The sequence below is a fragment of the Numida meleagris genome, chromosome 3, assembly GCF_002078875.1.
Source record: "Numida meleagris isolate 19003 breed g44 Domestic line chromosome 3, NumMel1.0, whole genome shotgun sequence".
Lineage (NCBI taxonomy): Eukaryota > Metazoa > Chordata > Aves > Galliformes > Numididae > Numida > Numida meleagris.
The window spans coordinates 108604803-108626846 of record NC_034411.1 but is presented as its reverse complement, the minus strand read 5'-3'; the positions used below and the strand labels follow the sequence as shown (position 1 = coordinate 108626846).

The 22044-nt window shown below is 50.0% G+C and overlaps 1 protein-coding gene across 1 annotated transcript; it reads right to left on the bottom strand.

Moving 5' to 3' along the window:
• MCM3 (minichromosome maintenance complex component 3) lies at positions 2586–12775 on the bottom strand. Its single transcript, XM_021392099.1, has 17 exons — positions 12544–12775; positions 12246–12358; positions 11462–11670; positions 11019–11149; positions 10295–10533; positions 9688–9796; positions 8924–9077; positions 8305–8436; positions 7637–7845; positions 7036–7210; positions 6544–6670; positions 6043–6193; positions 5662–5802; positions 5164–5270; positions 4818–4900; positions 4613–4688; positions 2586–3985 (listed from the first exon to the last, which is right to left on the bottom strand). The coding sequence occupies exons 1-17, from the start codon at positions 12622–12624 to the stop codon at positions 3787–3789; spliced, it is 2436 nt and encodes an 811-aa protein (XP_021247774.1). The 5' UTR covers positions 12625–12775; the 3' UTR covers positions 2586–3786.

Genomic DNA, 22044 nt, shown 5'->3' with positions numbered 1-22044 from the left:
ACACGTTGCCCAGAGATGTGGCTGATGCCCCATCCCTGGAGACTGTCAAGGCCAGGCTGGATCAGGCCCTGGGCAACCTGATCTAGCTGTGGTGTCCCTGTGCATTGCAGGGGAGTTGGACTAGATGGCCCACAGAGGTCTCTTCCAACTCGAAGGGTTCTATGATTCTACCACCCAACACTGCATTTGCATCTGCCCTGCTGACATCACAGATGAGCTACCTGATGCTACGGGACCAAGGCATTTTGTTTTGGGTCACTAACCCCAAAACATGGATCAGGGCTAGCACTGGGTCTCCTGTCCTCACTCATCCATTGTGGATGAGAGCAGAAAAAGTGTTAGGGCCATAGTTCAAGAAGAGGCAACAGGCAATGCATGAGACCAAGTGCTTTGGTTGCTCAAGTTGGACTCGCTGGCCCTGAGACCTCATTATTACCTGTGATTTTGAATTTTTTTTGAAGCATGATGCTCCTCTAAATATCACACAGTCCCCATTTCCCAGTGGAAGCTAAAGTGATACTCTTACCTATTTTGCAGAATTATTCTAAGAAGGTCAGGTGCTGCTCGTGGTCCTGCTGACACAACCAGCTTGGTGGCCTGTTTATCTCCCACAGAGATAAGTTCCAATCAGCACACCACCAGGGCCACCCTGGGGAAAGCCCAGCAACCTCTCACTCACATTCAGGCTCTTAGATAATGTAGGTCACTCTGTCTACAAACACACACTGACGCCTTGGAGGTCTTCTGTAAGTCAGAGCCCAAGACCCCGTGGTGTCTTGGAATGACAGCACATTGCCAAAGTAGATGTGATGAGACACGAGGCTTACAGAAACCTGGTAGACTTTTGCACCCTGTGCAGTGTTTCCCATGCATTGTAGGAAACTGGGCTGGAAGGGGTCATGAAAATGAGCTTAGTGCATCTGCCACCTTAGCTCAGCACCTGCGTAGAAGCAGCACCTCTACCAGAATGACTGCTGACCAGTGATAGTCCAACCTGTTCCTGAATGAGTGACACTGTTGGCCCATGTTTAGATTGTGATCCACGTGGTCAGTGCAGAGTCTCTCCCTAAAGGACTGTTCTCTCTCCATCAGCCTCCTGTCTCTGACTATAACACGGTTGATTTCTCACGTACCAGCCCACCAACTCATAACTTCACTTCTAAACCACTTTTATAGCAAGCTTATGAGATCGTGATGTACAAATTTATCAGAAGGGTTAAAAGCACGGAGCCGAGCCTGGCAATTCAGGCTTGCCTTAGACCCAAAGTAGAGGAACAGACACATTTAGGCTGCAATTAATTTCTATTAAACATCACCCCGACTAATGGTCATGCCTGCAGGTGCTCAGACCTCCTTTCATTCATACGGGATGAATCACAACCTACAGGAATCAAACATTCCCTACACTGGGTTTGTATTTAACAGTATTTCTTCAAAATACAAGAAATATTTCCCAGGATGTCTTCCCATGAGACCTTTTTAACATCTAATATTACTCAACTGTGCTTCTTGAGCACTGTGATCTTTCCTCTATGGTCTCCACCCCTTCCTTTCTAAGCATCACAAACTCTATTACTATTATTTTCCCCCTCTTGGGAATTTTTGATGGGTTCTTATACCTTAGCAAGAACGAAGCCCACAAATAGAATCTCCTTGCTTTTTCCCCCCCATTATGATTATAAAACAAACAAACCTGTCTCCAACAGACAGTCCTCATACCTTCCCCCAGTTTGAATGTTGGGTAGAGCCAAGAGTTTGACTTGAGTTTCCCCCATAGGCTGTTGGAGAGTCCAACCGAGCAGATTTCTGTACGTTGGAGCTCCCCCTGGTGACTTGTAATGGGGACACACTATTAGCAGCGATCCAGCCAAAGCCCCACTGATGACATGCCGTGACCCACAAAGAGCCTCCAAAACTCATGGAGAAGTGGGGGAGATGAAGAGATGAAAACAACTCCGGTCCTACAGCAAGGCAAAAGAGAAGCAACAGAAATGACCAGGGCTGTTTCTTTGAGCGTGGGGGAACATTCCAGGAGAGAAAAGCTGGCTGGGTGCTTGTGGGGGTGGGAAAATGGACAACAAGAGGAAACCTAAAAAGCCAGTGCTCCTCCTGGGCATAGCCAAGGTTCTTTGGTGTGATGGGTTGATTGAACCCAGGTGGTTCTGTAATCACTTGCAATGAAGGTGATGCCAAAGGCAAAGAGGTGACCACATCTCACATCGGGGAGGAAGCGGCCGCCTATGGTGTAGCACTCAAGTCCCCACAGCATGTTCTGGGTGAAGAACCAAAGGAAAACCTAACACAAGAGCAGGGAGGGCCAGGGTTGGTTTCATTGTGTAGCAAGAAAATGAAAGAAACATCTCAGATGGGATCATAGAATGGCTTGGGTTGGAAGGGACCTCAAGGATCATTGAGCTCCAACCCCCCTGCCACAGGCAGGGCCACCAACCTCCACATCTAATACTGGACCAGGCTGCCCAGGGCTCCATCCAAGCTGGCCCTGAACACCTCCAGCAATGGGGCATATATATGCTAAGCAGGAACAGCTTAGGTCCAAGTCAGCATAAGTCACGGGAGCAATGGTATCAAATGGTATCTAGATGTGTTTTATTATTCAAGTTAACATTGATGGTGCCACTGACACAAACAAGGGCACTTGAATGGCGCAGATGTCCCAGCAAGGACAACAGAAAGAGCCTGTGCTGCTCATGGCCTTCTCCAAAGCTTAACCCACAGGACAAAGAGATGTAGGATCCCAGCTCCCTAGAGCTTTCCCACAGCAGTACTTCTTAAAAACATGACCTTTCTCAACTCCTCTTTTATTTTCATAGAAGAGCCATTCCAGACTCAATAAGGCCTTCAGACCTAACCCACGTGCACTGGGGATGCACCTGGGCAACTTGGAGCACCCGAGGTCCTTCCCACCACTGTGTGGCTGGAATTCCCATAGCAAGGCTGTGAAATGCAGCCCTCAGGCTGAGCAGCCCGTGGGTGATGGAACAGGTTGGCCTGTGCTTGTCTTGGCCCTGCACAGCCAGAACTTGCCCTCCACGAGGCTGGTCGCAGCCAACACAACATGCATTAGGCATCTGCATTCACAAGACAAGCAGATCTAAGCTATGGAATTAGAGAAATAGCAGTGAAACTTCCCCCCTCCCCTCTTTTTTTTCTTTTCTTGTATTTGCTTCTTACCAGCACTGCTATTGAATGCCTAAACCCGTTTTTTTTAATTCAAAGGCTGAAGCTATTATCACCAAACTGGTGAGCTTCTCAGCATGTGGTTATGCTGAGAAAACCAAGCCTGTTTTTATTTCAATCAAACAATAAGAAAAACGGGGAGGGAAGAGGCTCATTCCAGCCTGGGAAGCCCCCACATGGGGAGAAAAGAAAGATTTACAGAGGCAGAAGCCTGCCCTTGGGAGCCCTGCACTAAAACAAACTAGCTTGGAGTAAAACCAGCCTGAGCTTGCACATAACCCAAGCCTAAGCTAAAAACACATTAAGCCTATCAGTAACTTGCACATAAAATCTTCCTTTTGGCTACCTGCAGAACCAAACCTCTTCCCAAATATTCCATTTTGGAGGTGGCAAGTGAGAGAGCTTCCACTTTTCCTGGCTTTTTTGGTGCCAGCAATGCACAGCCAGGAAGGACTGTAAAGTGCACCGACTCAAGCTCCCCAAAGTTCAGCTCAGCCAGATGAAGCATTCAGAAGAGAGGTGAAGGTAAAGACAAAGAGTCTCCAGACTGAAAGTCCCGTGAGAACTTGGGCTCTTCCTCCCAGAGGCTCAGATTAAGAAGATAATGTCATCAGACACCATGATCTGGTTGTCATCTTGCATGTGGGCCAACGCAACCTTCACTTCGGCGAGCGAGAAGGGCTCAGGGTTGTCGCGGTTGATGGACTCCATCATGCTCTTCAGGCCCACGGATTGAGCATGGGAAGACTTGAAGACTTCCAGCAGGGCAGCCTTGAATGCTTTCAACCTGGATGAGAAGTCATCTCCATCAGAGACCAAGCTCAAGCCCTTCCCCTCCCTTCTCAGACAAGGACATCCCAGCCCATCCACCAGCTCCATCCCTGCATCCATCTCCAGCACCTCCTGCTGGCTGCAGTCATTACCTGTGCCACTGCATTATTATTCAGAACACACTTCACTCCAGCTGAGGTGCACATCCCCTAGCTGGAATGCCTCTCTCTGAGACACAAACCAACAAGTGGGACAAGAGCTTGGACGCACCAGTTCAGCTCTAAGCAGCATTGGAGCTAGGACCACCTCGTGGCTGCAGGGCAGAAGGGGCTGAAGCACTGCTCGCATGCCAGGCAAATGGCAGCAGCCCCAAAACACTGAGAGCTGCAGACGACTGAAACCTCGAGGAGATATTTAACAGAAATTCCCACTCTTGAGTCTAACCCAGGTTGACCTTGCTTGGCTTGTACAGCTGGAAAGGTGCCACCATGAAACCCAATGACTTACAGCAAGAAACAAACAAATACACCCAAACTCTCATGCTTGGGCCAAGAGAAGGAACACAGCCCATGTCCAACCAGCACTCCACAGGCCCAGGCAAGGACAAACACATTCTCTTGCTGCTTCTCCAGCCCCTACTCACCGTGGATCAGCCAACTCTGGCTTCTTCACTTCGCCAGTGGCCGAGGCTTCGGGCGTCTTGGGAGTATGTGCCTGGACTGGAAGAGGAAGAAAATTTGCTTCAGCCTGCTTCCTCAAACAGCCAGAGAGCAAAGGCAAAAGCAGATGGCCTCTTTGGATGGGGGTGGGTGATGCCAAATTCCCAGGCGATGAAACCCCTGACTCACCCTCTGGCATCTCCTGCTCGGTGTCACTGAAGTCGTAGGGGTCGTAGGACTCCTCCTCGCCCTCTGTGCGTGCCTTCTTCCTCCTGCATGGGAGAACAGAAGGTCAGCCCTGATCCAGCCAAAGGACAGACCTCAGGAGACACCCCCCAGGGCTCCTGGGAAGCATCTGGCCAGGACAACACAGGGCAGCTGTAGCTTGTGGGTAAGCCCAGAGCTCATCTGCCACCACTCAGCTACAAACCCTGAGGGTCTGGGAGCTGTCCCCAGAGGCTCCACTATTACAAGTGTTGGCCAAAAGACCCGCTGGATTTAACACAAGTATCTCCCCAGGGCCTGCCATGACTACCTTTGCCTCCTGCCCTCCTTCTCGGGCTGTGTCTCCTCCTCCTCCTTCTCGGTCTCTGAGTCATCATCCTCCACCTGCTTTTTGCGCTTCTTCTCCTTTTCCAGCACCTGCACAAGAACAGCAAGCAGGACTCAGCATCATTTCAAGGCAGGCAGGATCCTCACCTCTCCCCCCCCTCCCAAGAGCATCACTCCTGTTTGCTCCCAAAACAAACCTGTCCCCTGCACAGGACCCAAACTCTCAGCTTCATTCACACACACCTGCTGTGAGCTGAGGGGCTCAGCAACCTCCCACAACACCTCTTATACTGCACTGCCAAAGCTTCCCAGTGATATTTTAGTGCCCCAGCACGGCACGCCAAGATGCATCCTTCCCATCCAGAGAGGTGGACACGAGCAGCCCAGAGTGCTCAGCCTGCACTCATTCATCACCCAATCCTGCTCCTTTCAGCGAAACCTCTGGGACCCCAGGTCTGTTGAGGGACACTTTCCCCCCCACCTTTTTGAAGTAGGCAAACTGCACCAGCTCCAAAGCCGCCTCCGCATCCTGCAGATCAACAGTCTTGTTCATCCTGGCCTTAGCGTGGGCTGTGGAGAGGCGGATCAGTGTCTCCAGGGTACGGGCTGTGACTGGGGAGGTCTGGAGTGGAGAAAGATGGTGATGAGACACTGGAGCCCAAGAGACCGCGCTGGGCCCCCCGCTGTAGCATCCACACAGGCATCTGGTTCACTCCTCTTTGCAACACCAAGAGCTGGCACCCACAGCTCCCTTCCAACCTCAACCATTCTGCGATTCAGGATGGAAAACGGCTGTAATCTGAAAGAGGAGCGCGTGCCTCAGTTTCCCTCCTGGCGTGATCGGAGGGAAGAGGGAGCTCACCCTGGCGATGTCTGAGTTCATCTGGTTCTGGCTGCGCAGGCGCGAGTACTCCTCTGCTATGTAGTCTGCTGACTCCTGGGTCAAGACAGGCTTGATCATTTTTGCCACGTGGATGTACTTCCTCATGAACTCCATGCTGACGATCTTCTCCCTGCGGGGGACGTACACATGCCCGTGTCCTTGAGGGGACCACAGGGGACAAGCAGAGAGCACGTGCAGGCTGCACCCAGGGAGAGTGATACTCTTGGGGGCATCCAGTTACAACGGAGAATTATGCACCAGATGCTCCCCCACCTGCCTGGCATTTGAGAACAGCAAGCCCAAAGCAGGCTCCCTTTGCATCCCACCCACACACCTTGCTGTGGACCATCTACAGCATGACTGTCCCCAGCAACGAGCCAGCACCCTGATGCTCCAGCCAAATCCAGAGCATCTCAGCATCAGCTCATCACAATGGAAACCCCCCAGAGTGCAACAAGGCACAAGGGACATGGGACTCACTTGCGGCGGTTGGGCCCGTGCAGGAGGTCATCGTGTTTCTCATACACTTGGAGCTCCTGTTCCTCCTCCTGTGCGAAATCGGGGTCATCTGTAGCCAGGATATCCACGGCGCTGCCCAAGGGCATGGCTGGAGAGGGGAGGGTTGCCAAGAACAGGATTTTAGCTTCTCACAGCCAGAAGCCACCTACTGGCAGCACTCAGCAAAGCCATGGACAACTGAACCCAAAGAGCTGCTAACAAGGGACAACCTGGGGTTGTGCCACAGTGCAAGGAGCCCACCTAACTGCTACCCCATCACCTCACCCAGGACAGATGGGCACCAGCTACAGAGGAGAGATGGACACTCTTTCCTTCAAGGTCACAGTACAGTAATGTTCAAGGCCCCAATGAGGATGAGGGACTTTTCCCTTCTTGCTCCAAGGGAAAGGAAAGCAACCACAGGTAAAGAAAACCTGTAACTCCTGGGCTTTATAGACAGCAAGAGCAACTCACCGTCCCCGTCCTGCTCATTGGGGTTGCGGTAGCGGTGCATTCGCAGGACGTGGTCTGAGATCTCCCTGTCCTGCTCGGGGTCCATCTGGTCCAGCATGATGAAGAGCAGGTCAAAACGGGACAGCAAGGAGTCCTGCAGGCCAATGTTCTCCATGGGCGTCTTGTATTGGTCATACTACGAGAGGTTGGAAAAAAGGGGTTACAAGAGACTGTCATGGATCACTGCTGGATGCTAGGGAAGGTGGAAAGACTGTCTCAAGCAAGGCCTTCAAGGATAGGTAGATGCCCAGCCAGCTGAACACCAAAGACACCATGCTAAGCACAGCCTGCTGAAGGGGTAAAGCCTCTTTTCTCCATCCAGGAAGTTGGGTGTAGCTCTCATTTGCACAGAAACACGCTATTTTATGCTCCATCCCTGGAGGTGTTCAAGGCCACGCTAGATGGAGCCCTCACAACCTCCACGATATCCATGAGCAGCAGCAGTAGCCAAGCAAACCAAGCCTTCCAGCACCTCAGTTCCACTAAGAACCAAGTCTGAGAGATCTTTTGGATTGTACCTCCTCTCCAAGGACAGCTCACAGCAGCAAACCCCAGCACTCACCCGGCCATAGACGGGGTTGGCAGCTGCCAGGACGCTGCAGCGGGAGTTGAGGCGAGCGTGGATGCCGGCCTTGGCGATGGTGACACGGCCCTGCTCCATCACCTCGTGGATGGCCGTGCGGTCAATGTCGGACATCTTGTCGAACTCGTCGATGCACACCACACCTCGGTCAGCCAACACCATGGCCCCTGCTTCCAGCCGTCGTTCACCTGGGATGGGAGGGTGGAGAAAAGAAGGTCAACATCGTTCGGCAGCCCCAAGCATCTCTTGCTGTCCCCTTCCACGGCAGCAGCATCCCTGCAAGGAGGATAATCTCAAAGAGCAGCAGCACCCTCGGTCTCAGGGATGTCCATCTCCCACCCAACTTGATGGTAGGAGGAGAAAGAACACTGAAGATAAGGAGCAAGCCCACACAAAGAAATGACACAGGCTCCTGGCTGCCCACCAGCCCCAACACAGGGTACCCCTGATAGAACTGAAGACCACCACCCCCCAGAGGTGGAGAAAATACCCCCCATCACCATTGCCCCAAAGCTTGTGGACAAAGCACGTTCTCCAAGTGCCTCTACAAGAAGGACAAACAACAGCCCTGGACCATGCAGAGTCCATCCCAGGTATTAACTACCATCCCTCCACCAACTCTCACTGGGAACCAGCACGTTCCTTACCGGTTTCTTGGTCGGTGGTGACAGCAGCAGTCAGGCCAACGCCAGAGGAGCCCCTGCCAGTGGTGCCAATGGCGCGGGGAGCAGTGCTCAGCACATAGCGCAGCAGCTGGGATTTGGCGACAGAAGGGTCTCCTGAAAAAAGAGAAGACTGAGTTTAGCTAACAGTGTCAGTGGGGAAATGAATACAAGTGACTAAGAAGTGGGTTTGTTCACCCTTCAGAAAAGAAGGTGAGTGGATCACGTTCGCCATCAACTTGATGGGAAGAAGACAGAGCCAGGGTTTGGAGACATAAAAGGTGACAGGAGAACAGGCAATTGAGACAACGTGGATTGTGGGAAATTTCATTTAAACAGCCAGAGGAAAAATATTAATAAGTATTTTTGAGGGTGCTCAGCCAGTGATCCATGGAGGCTGTGAGATCCTAGCCCCAGAGATGTTCGAAATTCACTGAACCCAATCTGATGATATACTGATGAAACCAGCTCTGCTCTGTGCACCCAACCAAATCAGAGGCCCTCTGAGTTCCTTACTGACCTAATTATTCTATCAAATTACATCCAGGAAAAACCTCCCTCATCTCACTCCCACAGGGCCAGCCTCAGCGCAGCCTCTCCACACCTATCAGCAAGATGTTGATGTCTCCTCGGATGCGGCTCCCGTTCTCCAGGACCTTCTCCACCCCTCCAAGCAGCATGCACAGAATGGCCTTCTTGATGAACTCATGCCCATGGATGCTGGGCGCCAAGGATCTCGCCAGCTGGTCAAAGATATCCTAAGGCAGAAGAGGCAAAGCACAGTCCAGGAGTGGACCAAAGAACAAGGAGCAGTTCTTCACAAGTCCATTTCAACACCAAAGAAGGAAGCTAATTCCTATCACCGAACTACACTGATGAAGATTATTTAGAAGGGAGAAAACTGTTGGAATATTCTTTCCATGGGGCTCTGATGTCCTAGACCACCTAGCCAGCACTGGAAGCAGCAAACCCCACAAGAACAAAGACCTGAACACAAGACCAGGCTGGGGCGGAGCCCCATTCCCTCCCCTGCCCAAGAACTGGGATTTTGCTTTGTTTCCTTTCAGAAATTCAGGCTGTCACCTAATTCTGTTCTTAGGTTTGAGGAGGAAAAGTAGAATTTTGCAGAGGAGCTTTTCTGACAACCAGCGGGCAGTCAGGGCACACACGACCCAGCCAGAGCTCCATCTCAACAGCTGTGCGCAGCAGAGCTGCTAGCCATCAAGAAACTGCCACAACTACAGATATATATAATACATATACATATATATATATCACAGGAATTGACAAAAAGCTACACAGAAAATGCAAAGAAAGCAAGTGGAAAATCACGGAAGGTGGGCTTAGAAATAAGACCCATGTAAATACCTTGGAGCGACTCTTGCTGAACCTCTTGATCTTGGCCACATCAGTAGCAGAGTAGAGAGGTCGAGCATCTTTGCTCATCTGCTTGATATGGCAGGCAATGAGGATAGTCCTGGAAAAGTGACATAGCCATCATCATGTCTGTGAAGCCCACAGAGCCATCAGGGGTCACGGTAACAACAGCAGAAATTTCATAGAATCATAGAATGGTTTAGGTTGGAAGGAACCTTTCAGATCACCTAGTTCCAATCCCCTGCTGTAGGCAGGGACACCTCCCTCTAGACCAGGTTGCTCACAGCCCCATCCAGCCTGGCCTGGAATGCTTCCAGGGAGGGGGCATCCACAGCCTCACTGGGCAACCTGTTCCAGTGTCTCACCACCCTGACAGTAAAGAATTTCTTCCTGATATCTAGTCTAAATCTACCCTCTTCCAGTTTAAAACCATCATTTTACTCTAGGAAGTCTTGGAGAGGGCTGGAGAGTTCCAAAGCTATAACCCTTCTGAATACACTGCTCCATCAATGGAGCATATCTCATCTTCCAGAGATGGGATCCTGCTAAAACGGAGCGGCAGGGCTGACGTTGTCCTCCAAGCCAAAAGAAGGCTCACCTGAACGTCCCCGATGTGTAACCTCCTTTCTTTCCCGGCAGGCAGCGATACGTCCCGACCACCTGTATGCGATCTCCAGGCTTTACCCTGTCCACCAGGTCATCATCCAGAATGACATCCACCGAGCGCGGCAGCTGCCCTGCTGGTGCCTTCTCGGGCATCTCCTGGATGGAGATGGTCTGATGGTCCTTGTAGACCGAGAGGCCAAACTCTGTCTCCAGGGGGTTATTCTCCTCATCCTGAAGGAGGAATGCACAGCAATGAAGAGATTAGCTGCACTGGGAAGAGAGCATCACCCGACAGACACAAAGGGTTGCTTTACCAGGACTACCAGATCCTGGAGTTCACCAGCTCTAAAGCTCCCCCTGATCTAAAGCTGTCAGCACCCAGCACTGCTACATTAGAGCTCTCCAAGCTCTGCTCCCCATGCAGACATCCCATGCAGAAGAATGCAAGTGCAGCATGGACACAGCTCAGGTCAGCCTTCCTCCATTCCCAAGCACAGGGCAATCTCTCCACACAAGGGTCCATGTACCCTCCAGGACAGCAACCATGGGATGCTAGAATGGTTTGGGTTGGAAGAGACCCTCAAGACAATCTAGTTTCCATTCCCTTGCCACGTACAAGCATGCCAACCACCAGTAGATCAGGTTGCCCTCTGCGCCAGCACAATCTCCTCAGAAGAACACGCAGATATTCCCCACATGAGGCCACTCCACCTCACCTTTGTAGGGTAGACAGAGCTGGAAGGGAAAGCATCCAGGGACGTCAAGTCTGTGTATCGACGCTCAATAGTCTTCTTGGTAGCTGGGCAATAATGGACGCTCCGGACAACCTTCGGACGAATCAGAGAGCCTGGGTTTGGAAGAATGAAGAGTTAGGGGCAGAAAAGTCCCACCCATTTGTCAGCACGGAACCCCAAAGAGATTTCCACTACTTGTGCAGGATGCAAGTGCCGGCAACCAGAGTCCACTGCTTGCAAAGGTCTGCAGAGTTCCTCACACCACGGCCCCAACATTCAGATCTTTGGCCAAGTCCCCCATTACCCTCACTCTGGGTGTCCTCCCGTTGGTCCTGGTGGACTCCTGCTGTATGAAACACCCCGACCCTCTGCTCCTCGCCCTGCCCAGCTACACCCCAGGCAGCCCGAGCTGCACCCAGGCTCACATTTTGTCACGATGCCCTCCACGCAGACAATGCAGCTCAGGAAGCAGGCGGTCAGCGTCCGTGGCGAGACGTGCTTGGAACCAAAGCTGCCCTCCAGCCCGATGTAGAAGTCCTCATACTGCTTGGCATAGGTGGCATCAACAGAGGCAACAAAATCCTTCAGAGCGCGCTGGAAGGCGATGAGCTCCTCGAAGGCGTTGCTCAGAAGCCTGCAACAGAGGGAGGTGATGGCTGAGAGCTGCAGCTTGCTGGCAGCTCTTTCTGCCATCCCCATAGGCAGCTCTAAGAAAGCCCTTCCAGACTCTCCATGTACTCTGAAAGAGCACTGGGAGTATTATGAAAAAAGAACCCCCCAGCTCCTGGAAACCAAGAGCAATTATACCTGAAAAACCCAACAGAATCAGGGAGTCATTAAGGATGGAAAAGATCACTGAGATCGCGTAGTCTGATTGTCAGCCCACCTCCACCATGCCCATTGACCATGTCCCTCAGTGCCACATCCCCACAGTTCTGGAACACCCCCAGGGACAGTGACCCCACCACTCCCTGGGCAGCCTGTGCCACTGCGGCACTGCTCTTTCTGAGAAGAAACTGTTCCAACAGCTCACTGCAAGTACTCAAACAAACAGGTTACGCCCGATCCATGGATTGCAAGCCTGGAAGGGACGGATGGCACAGGGGAAGGAGAAGGCCCACGTTCCCCACGGGACCCTCGGGGTGCACAGGACGAGGCTGGGCCCTCTGCCGCCACGGAGCCCCTCGCAGCCCGCCCTGCCCCACGCACCGGCTGGCTCTCTTCTCGTTCTTCCGCCGCAGGTCGTTGATGTTGACCAGGAGGCGGTACTGGTTGTCGCTGATCATGTCGCGCACTTTGCCGTGGTAAACCCCTTGATCTTCCTGCACAGATACGTAACAACACAACCCTCAATTTCGCACGATTCGTGCAGGGCGATTTCCGCCCTGGGGAGAAGGCAGTCCCAGAGCTAAAGCCACCGTTGGGGGGTTCGGGGGTGGGGGGGGAGACGATGACCACCCCCGAGAGCAAGGGGAGGACGCAGCCCCCCGAGCAGCCCGCTCCTCACCTCATCGTCCAGGAAATCCAGGTAATCGCGCTGCGCTTCCCGCAGCTCCGCGTCCTCCAGCCCGCCCGCCGGGGCTGCCATGCTGCCGGGAGGCGGTAACAAACAGGGAGGCACCGACCTGCTCCTGAAAGGGTCCTAACAGGTCCCTGGCAGCGCCTAGGACCCGAGCCCAAACGCCGGCCCCGATCGCAGCAGCCTCCGCGCTCCTCCTCTGGCGCCAAAACCGAGCGCTTTCCCGCCACCGCGGGGGTAGTTCCGCTCCTCATTGGGCGGCGCCGCCGGGCGCCAGCCAATGGGAGGGCAAAGGGGAAGTCGCGGGAGTTGACGCGCAGCAGCGGCAGCCAATCAGCGCGCAGCAGGCGGAGGGGTGGCGCGGAGGGCAGCGCTCCCCGCTGCCCGCATGGGCTGGGGGCGGGGGCCTGGCGCTTGGGATCCGGCATCTGAGCTCCCGTGCCGGCTTTGGAACAACTTGATGGAGTATTATTGCACCTGGCAGGTTGGCAGGGATAAAGGAGCTTGTGCCCTTTTGCTGGTTATTATTATTTTTTCATCTTCCACGCTGTTCTGGCTCCGGAACCGCTGTCCCTGCTGTTTATCTGAGCTCCAAGCCAGCCCTTCCCATGGTTTTACGCGAGATTTCTCCATTTCATTGCAGGTGACAGAGTGGGGACTCTGAGCAGAGAGGTGTGCCAGAGAAAGCCCCCAGCCCCATTCATCAGATCTTAGCAAGGAGAATGGAAATGGGCAGCCCGTAAGCTGGGAAGGAACCGGTCTGTGCAAGTCCATAGGGAGTCCCGGCCCGTAGCGGTGTTGCAGTGTTCCTCCTGCTGAGGACACGGAGCTGGCTGTGAGCGGAGGGGAGCGAGGTAACAAGAGTTAGGGCTAAAAATAGCTGCCCGTTGTTATTCATGAGCGTGCCCCATAGCAACTGCCGCAGAGCAGCGGCTGCCGGGTGAATAATTCATCGCGACGGCTCAGGGAATGCAAAGGGACGAGGAGATGCAGGTGGCAGCAGGAGGGCGGAGCTGCCCCGTGTCACTGCAGCCCGGTGGTGGCTGGGGAAGAGATCCCACGTTCTAAAGTGTTGCTGCTGAAGACATTCCTGGTGGGAGACGGTGTGCAGGAGAGCCGTGCCCAGCTCTGCCACGAGGCGCTGTCAGCCAAGGGCTTGGAGGCAGCTCTCCCCGTGGCGATGAAGGAACTCCAGATTTACAGTGGATAACATTAAAACGAAGCAATGGCAACTACCAGAAGCACGCGCTTGTTCTCTGGGCTCGTGCAGATCTCTGCCTTTCAGGAGCGCCCAGCTGCTGGCCCGCTGTTCTGCTGGTAGTGGGTGCAGCAAAGCACAGGCTACGGAGATATTTCGGCACAAACACAACAGGAATGAGGCACCTAAATGCGTGGAGAGCAAGGGCTGCAGAGCTCGCAGGGAAATGAATGAAAGCCCAGAAAAATCACGGGCAAGCGTAGAAATAATATCCAGGAGGGCATTTTCATTACACCTCATGTGCTCAGGGCTTCTGAGATCCCTTTATGGGAAGCCTGTGGTCCCTCCAAGACTCTGTGTTTTTCCCTTATTTTATTTCAAAATCGATTTTCGAGCCAGTTTTCAAGTTGCCATCTGTTAGTTGAGCAACCTTCTCTCTCCCGCGGAGGGGGGGAGGCTTGTGCTTCATGCACACTTCAAACCTGCAGAAAGAGTGCCCCAAATCCCGTGCAGTGAAGCAGCAGTTGGAGCTGCACTTGCAGGAGCTGAACCCCAATCCGGGAGCTTGCCCTTGCAAGAGGGGGATCACTCTGAATCTCGTCGCGTTGGGGCCGAACGTGGGAGACACAGCTCAGTGCTGGAGGAGCCTTTCTGCTAGTGCTCAAATCTGATTGTGAGAACTGTGAGAAGCGCTCGCATTCCAAGATTTCTGCTCAGGTGAAGATCTTAGCGATAGCAGCGAAGTTTACTCATGGTTGCAATCATGGGCGCGCACCCCCTACTGGCAAGGGAGGAATTGCGCGCCTAGTTGGTAAAATCCATCCCTTATAGACCCTAGATCCGACGCTCATGGGTCGAGCATCCCAGGCTGACCATCTTCCCGACGCTGTGGCTATGGTACGTCTCCATAGAAGGACTGTTACCAAACTGCTGTCTTTTGGGTACGCTTTGTGCTTTGAAATATCTCCAGTGTTTCAGAGTTAGCCCACCTGTTGTGTTCTGCATTCCGATAGGGAGGCAGTATTTCCAAGCTGGTAGAGCCGTTCCGTCCTGGGCTCGGCTCTCCCCATGCTGCAGATCTTCCCCATCTTCTGAGTCAGAGCACCCCATTCTCAACTTCACTCTATTCATCAGCTTTAACTGTTTCACAGGAGGGTGACAAGTTCAGTCTGAGCCTATACTACATACAGAAAATACTGGAAAAATACTGCAAAAACACAACCTACCTCTCACAATTCCCCCTCTTTCTCTTTTCACCCTTTTGTGCTGTGGGCGACCACCCAAAAATGACATCCCACCCCTGGTGTCCTCCACCTTTTGTTACTCATTCCATTACTCGATGTATCTCTCACATCGTGGCGTACCCTGATCAGGGTTCTTTGCCCATTCTCTCTGGGTTGGTTCAATAACTGTTCCAAGTCCTTATGTTGTAACCATTCCTTCACCATTGTGAGGTTCATCCCCATATGAACAAGTCTTGAATCAGCACGTAACCAGATTGTAGCAGCGGACAATGGGTTCTCATACAAACACAACCTCTACCTATGTATATTAGTGCAGTTTCAGGTTTTTCATTAGGATGGATTTCAAAATGACACAGGTTGTGTTCTGTGTCAAGACAAATGTCCCGGGCCCTGCTGGTGTTGCTTTCACAAATGAATCCTTGCTGGGTTCTTGCTGTACAGGCAATGACATCAACCATTTGCCATCTCTCAGCTTCATGATAGGCCCGTTCCCGGTGTTCAATAGGGTAAAGAACAGATTCGTCATGATTTATACCTAAGGCAATTATGGGATACATAGGGTATACCGATGCCAGGGCTACGGTCATCACGAAGGCTGTGACTGAATCTTGTATTGGGTCACTGGTGAAATTAACCAGATTCCACCAAGACTGGAACCTTCTTTCAAAGTCATTAGCATTGTCCCAGATGATCTTTATAACCTCCTTGGATAAGTTACCTTCTTCTTCCCTTACTAATGTGGACCCCATGGTCTGTATCCATAATTGAGCCTGTATGCAACTCAAAGACACAGAGATGTTTGTCTGAAGTGTGCCCAACGCTTTAGCTATCAGCTGATGATCTTGTGCATTAAATTCTTCCCACTGGGGCAGTATATCTGACAGTAACCACTGATTATTTCCCAATGCTAAAAGAGCAGGGCGTATGGGCTGTTCCAGTCGGTTCAGGGCCATAGTGATTGCAGACATCTTACTTATTAACAGTTCTGAGTCTATGCTGTATAGGATGCCCAGTCCTGTTGCTAGAAAACCACCAACATCTCTCTTACCCTCACTCCCTGAGAAGGTTTGCCTGCATATCCAAGTTGTCCATGCTAATGGTCCTCAGAAATGGTGCACAGGCAGGTTGGGTGGCAGAAATATTGCGTCTCATCCACTTAAGGGACCATAAAGGATTGAAAAGCATCTTCTGCTGTCGTACATTTTTAATTACATAAGGAGCTGTATTAAAAATATGAGGAATTAATTTCATAGGAGGTCGAGTAGGTAGGGGGGACTCGACTTCAATTTTCATTTGTAATGCTAAACTGGGATGAACTTTGGAATTCACCCAAAGACATGTTATTAACACTGGATGTGACGAGGCAAAGGTATACCAGCATTCACGTTTAAAAGGACAAATGTGTATTTGATCTTCCAATTCGCCTTCGTCATCCTTGATAGTAATCTGAGACACAGCTGCACATTCAGTGTTGTTTTCAGTCGGACACCCCATTGAAAGAGTCTCTCTGTTGTTCCCAGTCAAAGATGGAATCTGTCCATGTTCATCTTCCTCCTTTATTTTCCATTCCTGTCTAGAGACTGTGTTATTATTTCTCAGTACCACTGCAGACAAGATTGGCACTTGTCTTTCTTGGGCAACACAGGCATCAGTCCACGGCCATCCTGTGGCACACGGGGGCCATACATCTCGGGTATCGACCGTGAAATCAAATATTAATTCTGAACCTCTATATCCCCGTTTGCAATATATAAATAGCGGTTTTGTATAAGTGAAGTTATATCATTAGTCTTGTTCTAGCTCTGTCATCTTGTAACAATAGAAGTATTCTTTCTTAGGATTTTCTGGTCTAACCCATCAGTACACAAGGCTTCAATTTCAATGGGTCTGCGATAGGCAGATCCATTAATCACTTGGCAGCCAATTTGTATTTTCTCCCAGTGCCGCATGAAGTTTGGCTGTTTGATAGGTATCATTCCATCCCCACTCTTGTTCCGATTACGTTTCAGTCCCGTGCATAGCTACAATAGCGAGGTTCAAATCTGTATCGCTGTGATGCATTCCCATAGTTCTGGTGTGATTGATATGTGCATGGGAGCAGGGCCACTCAGAAACTCTGTTGGTCACAAATGACCCGAACGATCTGAATTCTGAGGGTAAGATATCTTCCCAAAAGGATAATGTCATGGAGGGAACAGGGGTGATTAAGAGAACATCCATTTTAAACATAAACGATAGCCCAAAGTTCTGGTTAGACTAGTGACAAACTGCAAATTTTGATCTGTTAGTGTGAAGTTATGTCACCAATCTCGTCTTTGGTAAAATTCCCTACAGAGATTACTGTTATCTGGGATGCCTTTTTGTGAGTAGTTCCATTTTTCATTCAGCATCCTACTTGGATTTCTTCTCCAACCTTTCCAATGAAGGAGATTATGTGCTTGGCTTTATCCCAAGTCCATTCCTGTTTCGAGTATACTTTACTTCCATGCATGACTACAGTGATTGAGCTTAAATCCCTGCATTTGGTATTGGCTGGATTAATCATCATTGTATTTGCAGTGAATCGTGTATGTCCATGTTGCCATGGCCATGTCAGATCTCTCTGACTACTAACTTTCCCTATTAACAGAAATATTGCCTCTCTCACTGCAAATGTAGTTTGTCCAATTTTTCACAATTTGTAGTTTGAAACAACAGATTGGTTTACAATATCTTGTTCTAACACCTTCTCTTAATAGAAACTCGGAAATTTTAGGTTTACAACTTAGCACCCCAACTACGAACACACGAACAGTCAAGAACATTAACAGCCCCGTTTGAGGACACTCCCATTCAGTGTATGTCAGTACTTCTTCCCAGTCACAGGTTATATTCATTAGTCTGTTAATCCTTACTTCCTGACGACTCTTCGGTTTCTCTAATATCAAGAGGTGCAGAGGCCTTTACTCGTGTGTAGTGGGTCCAGCCTCTCTCCACAGCCCTCACCACTGTTTCAGTGGTCAGCAGTACCTGAAATGGTCCTTTCCACTTGGGATGAAGCTTCAGCTCCTTCCAGGTGCGTACTAGGACCCAGTTTCCAGCATGGAATGAGTGCACTGGAAATTCCAGAGGTGCAGTTTGAGCCAGCAGTCCATGTTCCTTGAGGGATAACAGAGAAGCAGACAACCCGAGTATACAGTTCTTAAGAAATTTACCCTTGGTTTTGAGGGTGATACTCCTAGATCTTTTCTGGGAGTGCTTTGTATTCTGAGGAGGGCTAAAGGTAAACACTTTGCCCATGGTCATTTGGTCTCTAGAATCAACTTTGACAAGTGCTTTTTCAGCGTCCGATTCATTCATTCTACTTTCCCCGAAGAGGGGGGGTGCCATGGAGTATGGAACTCCCACTCTATTCCTAAGGTTTTCATTAGCTCCTGTAGGATGTGTGAAGTAAAGTGACTTTCCTTGTCTATGTTCTGCACAATCCCGCACCTAGGGTCTATTCGTTCCAAAATTGCCTTTGTCACTACACTAGCTGTTGCTGATGCTGAGGGGAAAGCTTCCACCCAACCCGACAAGTGATCTACCAATACTAGCAGATACTTCCTACTTCAGGTAAATCAGTAAAATCTACTTGTATACTTTGGAAGGGTCAAAGTCCTGGTTCCCATCCACCCGGGGGTTGTTTTCTCATGGTTTTCTTGTTAATTCGCTGACATGTTACACAGCTGTTGCCTATCTGCTTGGCTATTGTATACAATCCTACACACACATGCTTTCTCAGTACAGCATCACACGGTGCCTGAACTCCCCAATGACTTCTCTGATGCGAAAGAGTTAAAATTTCTCTCACTACTTGTTTACCATTTCCCTACCATCAGGGAGAATCCACCGTCCTCCTGACTCTTTTACTTCTAATTCTCTAAAAACTGCTTTCTCTTTCTCAGTGAAGACTTGATTATCAGGAGGAGGCTTTATCCCAAGCAGCTGTGACAGTTTCATTGCTCTTTCTGACTGTAAAGCAGCTTCCCTTGCTTTTTCGTCTGCAGTTTTGTTTCCCCGTGCTTCCAGGGAATCTCCTTTGTGATGCCCCTGTATATGTACTACAGGAATCTCTTCAGGCAGTAACAGGTTTCCTAAAACCTGTCTGATTAATTCTTCATGTGCCCATTCTTTCCCTCTACTGTTTATTAAACCTCTCTCTTCCCAAATTTTTTCCAAATGTAGGTACCACTCCATATGCACATCTTGAATCTGTATATATAGTTCCTTGTTTTCCTTGTGATAGTCTCAGTGCTTGCTTTAAGGCAAACAATTCCCAGGTTTGAGCTGACCAATTGCTTGGCAAGTTTCTCATTTCTGCTGCTTTCCCTTCTGCTCCTTCGATGACTGCACAGCCACTGCACCGCTTCCCATTCATCACTTTGGATGATCCATCTATGAACCGAATCTCCCCTTCATCTAAAGGTCCATCCTGCAAATCCAGCCTTATCCTTGTTTGAAAATTTATGAAGTCCAGGCGGTTATGCCCCACATCCATGGTGTTTGCACTTCCCTTGGTTAAGAAGGAAGCAGGATATGTGATAGAGTCGGTAATTACAGTCAAGTCATCTTTTTCAGTCAATATTGTTCCATATTTAAGTATCCTAGAATCCATCATCCATCTCCCAGCTTTCGGAGCGAGAATCATTTTTACTTGATGAACAGTGACAACCATCAGTTGCCCCCTGAAGCTCAATTTCCTACTTTCTTCTACCATTAAGGCAGTTGCCGCTACCGCCTGGACACACTGGGGCCATCCCTGAGATACCGGGTCTAATAGCTTACACAAATATGCACTGGTGCTGCGATGAAGTCCCGTTTCAATCCTTCTACTAATTGTTTCTCCTGTCCATTTCAATATGTTGGCTTCTCCCTCTGATACTTTGAGATACAATCTCTTTTTTTTTTTTCTTTTCTGTGCATATGCCTCTATCCATAATCTACAGTATCCAATTAAACCTAAAAACTTTTGTAACTCCCTCTTTGTTCCAGGGCAGAGGGAGCTGCACAATCCCCTGCATTCTCTCAGCGTTTATTCTCCATTTCCCTTCAGAAATCAGAAGCCCAAGGTATCTGATTTCTTTTTCCACATACTGCAGTTTATTTTTAGACACCCTTAGCCCACGTTCCCCCAAGAAATTCAGTTTATTTGTAGTCTCTTTTACTTTAGACTGTTGCACAAATCAGCAAACCATCCACGTGCTGTAACAACACAACTCCCTCTTCAACCTGAAACTTTTCCTTCCCCTGCCCACACCTTTGGGTTTCTTTCTTTTCCATCCTCAGCTGGGAACAAATTCACTGACACTTTTATTCCTGTTTCACAAGTTTTCAACCACAGTCCTAATTTAACTATTAAATGTCTCCCTGACAAATTGGTCCCAGCCTCCAGCACACATAACAATTGCCCTATTTTATTTCAATTCAGTGATTTCAAAAAAGTGAAACTTACCATTTCCGATCCCTCGACCCCTGTTATTCTTGTGCCCCCAGTTAAATTAAGTCCCGGTATTTTATAAGCTAATGATGACCTAGCTGCCCCTGTATCCACCAAAAATACAGCTTCTTCCTTGTTGGGCCCCACTTCCAAATTCATCAAGGGCTCCTTGTGGGTCCAGCTTTCAGGAAGCCCCTGCCACCCCTAGTCTTCGTTTCTAACAGCGAGTAACTGCTCTTCCATTTCTAATTCAGGACACCTCCTTACGAGGTGCCCCTCTTTTCCGCAGCGAAAGCATTTTCTTGTTTGTTTCTGTCGTGGAGGTCCAGGAAACGACCTCCTCACTCCTCTATTTTTGTTTTCGTTCCCTTTATCCCAGCTGCCCCTCAAATGCTGACTCCCTCGGGGACCTCTCTTTGGCCACTTCTCCATTTTCTGTTTTATCACTCGATCCGCTGCAACAACCGTCATTTCTGTCTTTTGTCTTCGTTTCTCTTCCTCTCTCCTAACGTATACCTCCCGTGCCTCTATCAAGAGATTCACCAACGGTTGCTCGTGCCACCCTTCTATTTTCTGCAGTCTCTTTTGTATGTCTGGCCAGGATTTAGTGACAAAGTTGACCCTCAATATGCCCAGTGCGACTGGATCCTCCTGATCCAACCCTGAGTACCTCCGCATTCTGTCTCTTAGTTTCTCCAAGAATTCACTCGGGGTTTCACCTTGATGAACTTCAAAAGCTTTAGCAAAGTTCTGGGACCGAGGCACCGCCTGCTTAATTCCTAAAATGATTATTTCTCGGAAATCCCTCATACGTGCCCTTCATCATCATTATTACTGTCCCAACGGGTATATTACCCCAGCTGGGACAGCATCTGGACCTGGGGGGTGCATTTTCTCCCATTCCTTCATAGCAGCTTGCCTAATCATTTCTCTTTCCTCCCCATTAAACAGCACACTCAAGATGGACATCACCTCGTCCCATGAGTAAAAATGTGGCCCCAAGAATTGATCAAACTGCTCCGCTAACCCAATAGGATCTTCCATTAGAGATTTCATTTCCCTTTTAAAATATCTCACCTCTCCGCTGGTAAGTGGGGCGTTCACAAACCCTATTCCTGTTAACACTGGAACTTCCCTAAGAGGATACCTGGCAGTGTTAGTGGGGGTTAGTGGAGTTGGTTTCGGGAAAGGGGAAATTTACAATATCCCTTTTGCATTGTTCCAATTCTTTCCTGAGCTGTTTCTTTTCGGGATCAGCATTAACCACAGAGCTCTGTTCAGGTGGGCTGTCAGGGGGGTGATCAGGGGCAATATCCTCTACTCTGTCAGCTGTCTCCAGCTTCTCTCCTGTAGTTACAGGACTTGAGCTGGGGCCAGGAGAGTAAGGGGGAGGATGCTGTCCCATCTTAGGGACAGGTCCAAGAAGGGGTAAACTGTTTAAAGGATCCCATCTGGGGTTTCTCTGTTCCTCCTTATCTAGGGAATTTCACCTGACCGTGATTAAGTGCTGCACTCCCTGAATCCAACACACAGCATATGCAGCCTCATCCTCCGAACAAGGAATTTTACTGTATACGTGCACATTCAAA

Coding starts and splice junctions, on each gene's coding strand:
- MCM3 (XM_021392099.1), bottom strand. CDS start 12,624: ATGGCAGCCCCGGCGGGCGGGCTGGAGGACGCGGAGCTGCGGGAAGCG. Junction 11,150..11,461: donor GGAGGGCATCGTGACAAAAT/GTGAGCCTGGGT, acceptor TTCCAAACCCAG/GCTCTCTGATTCGTCCGAAG. Junction 7,846..8,304: donor CACCACCGACCAAGAAACCG/GTAAGGAACGTG, acceptor CTCCCATCCCAG/GTGAACGACGGCTGGAAGCA.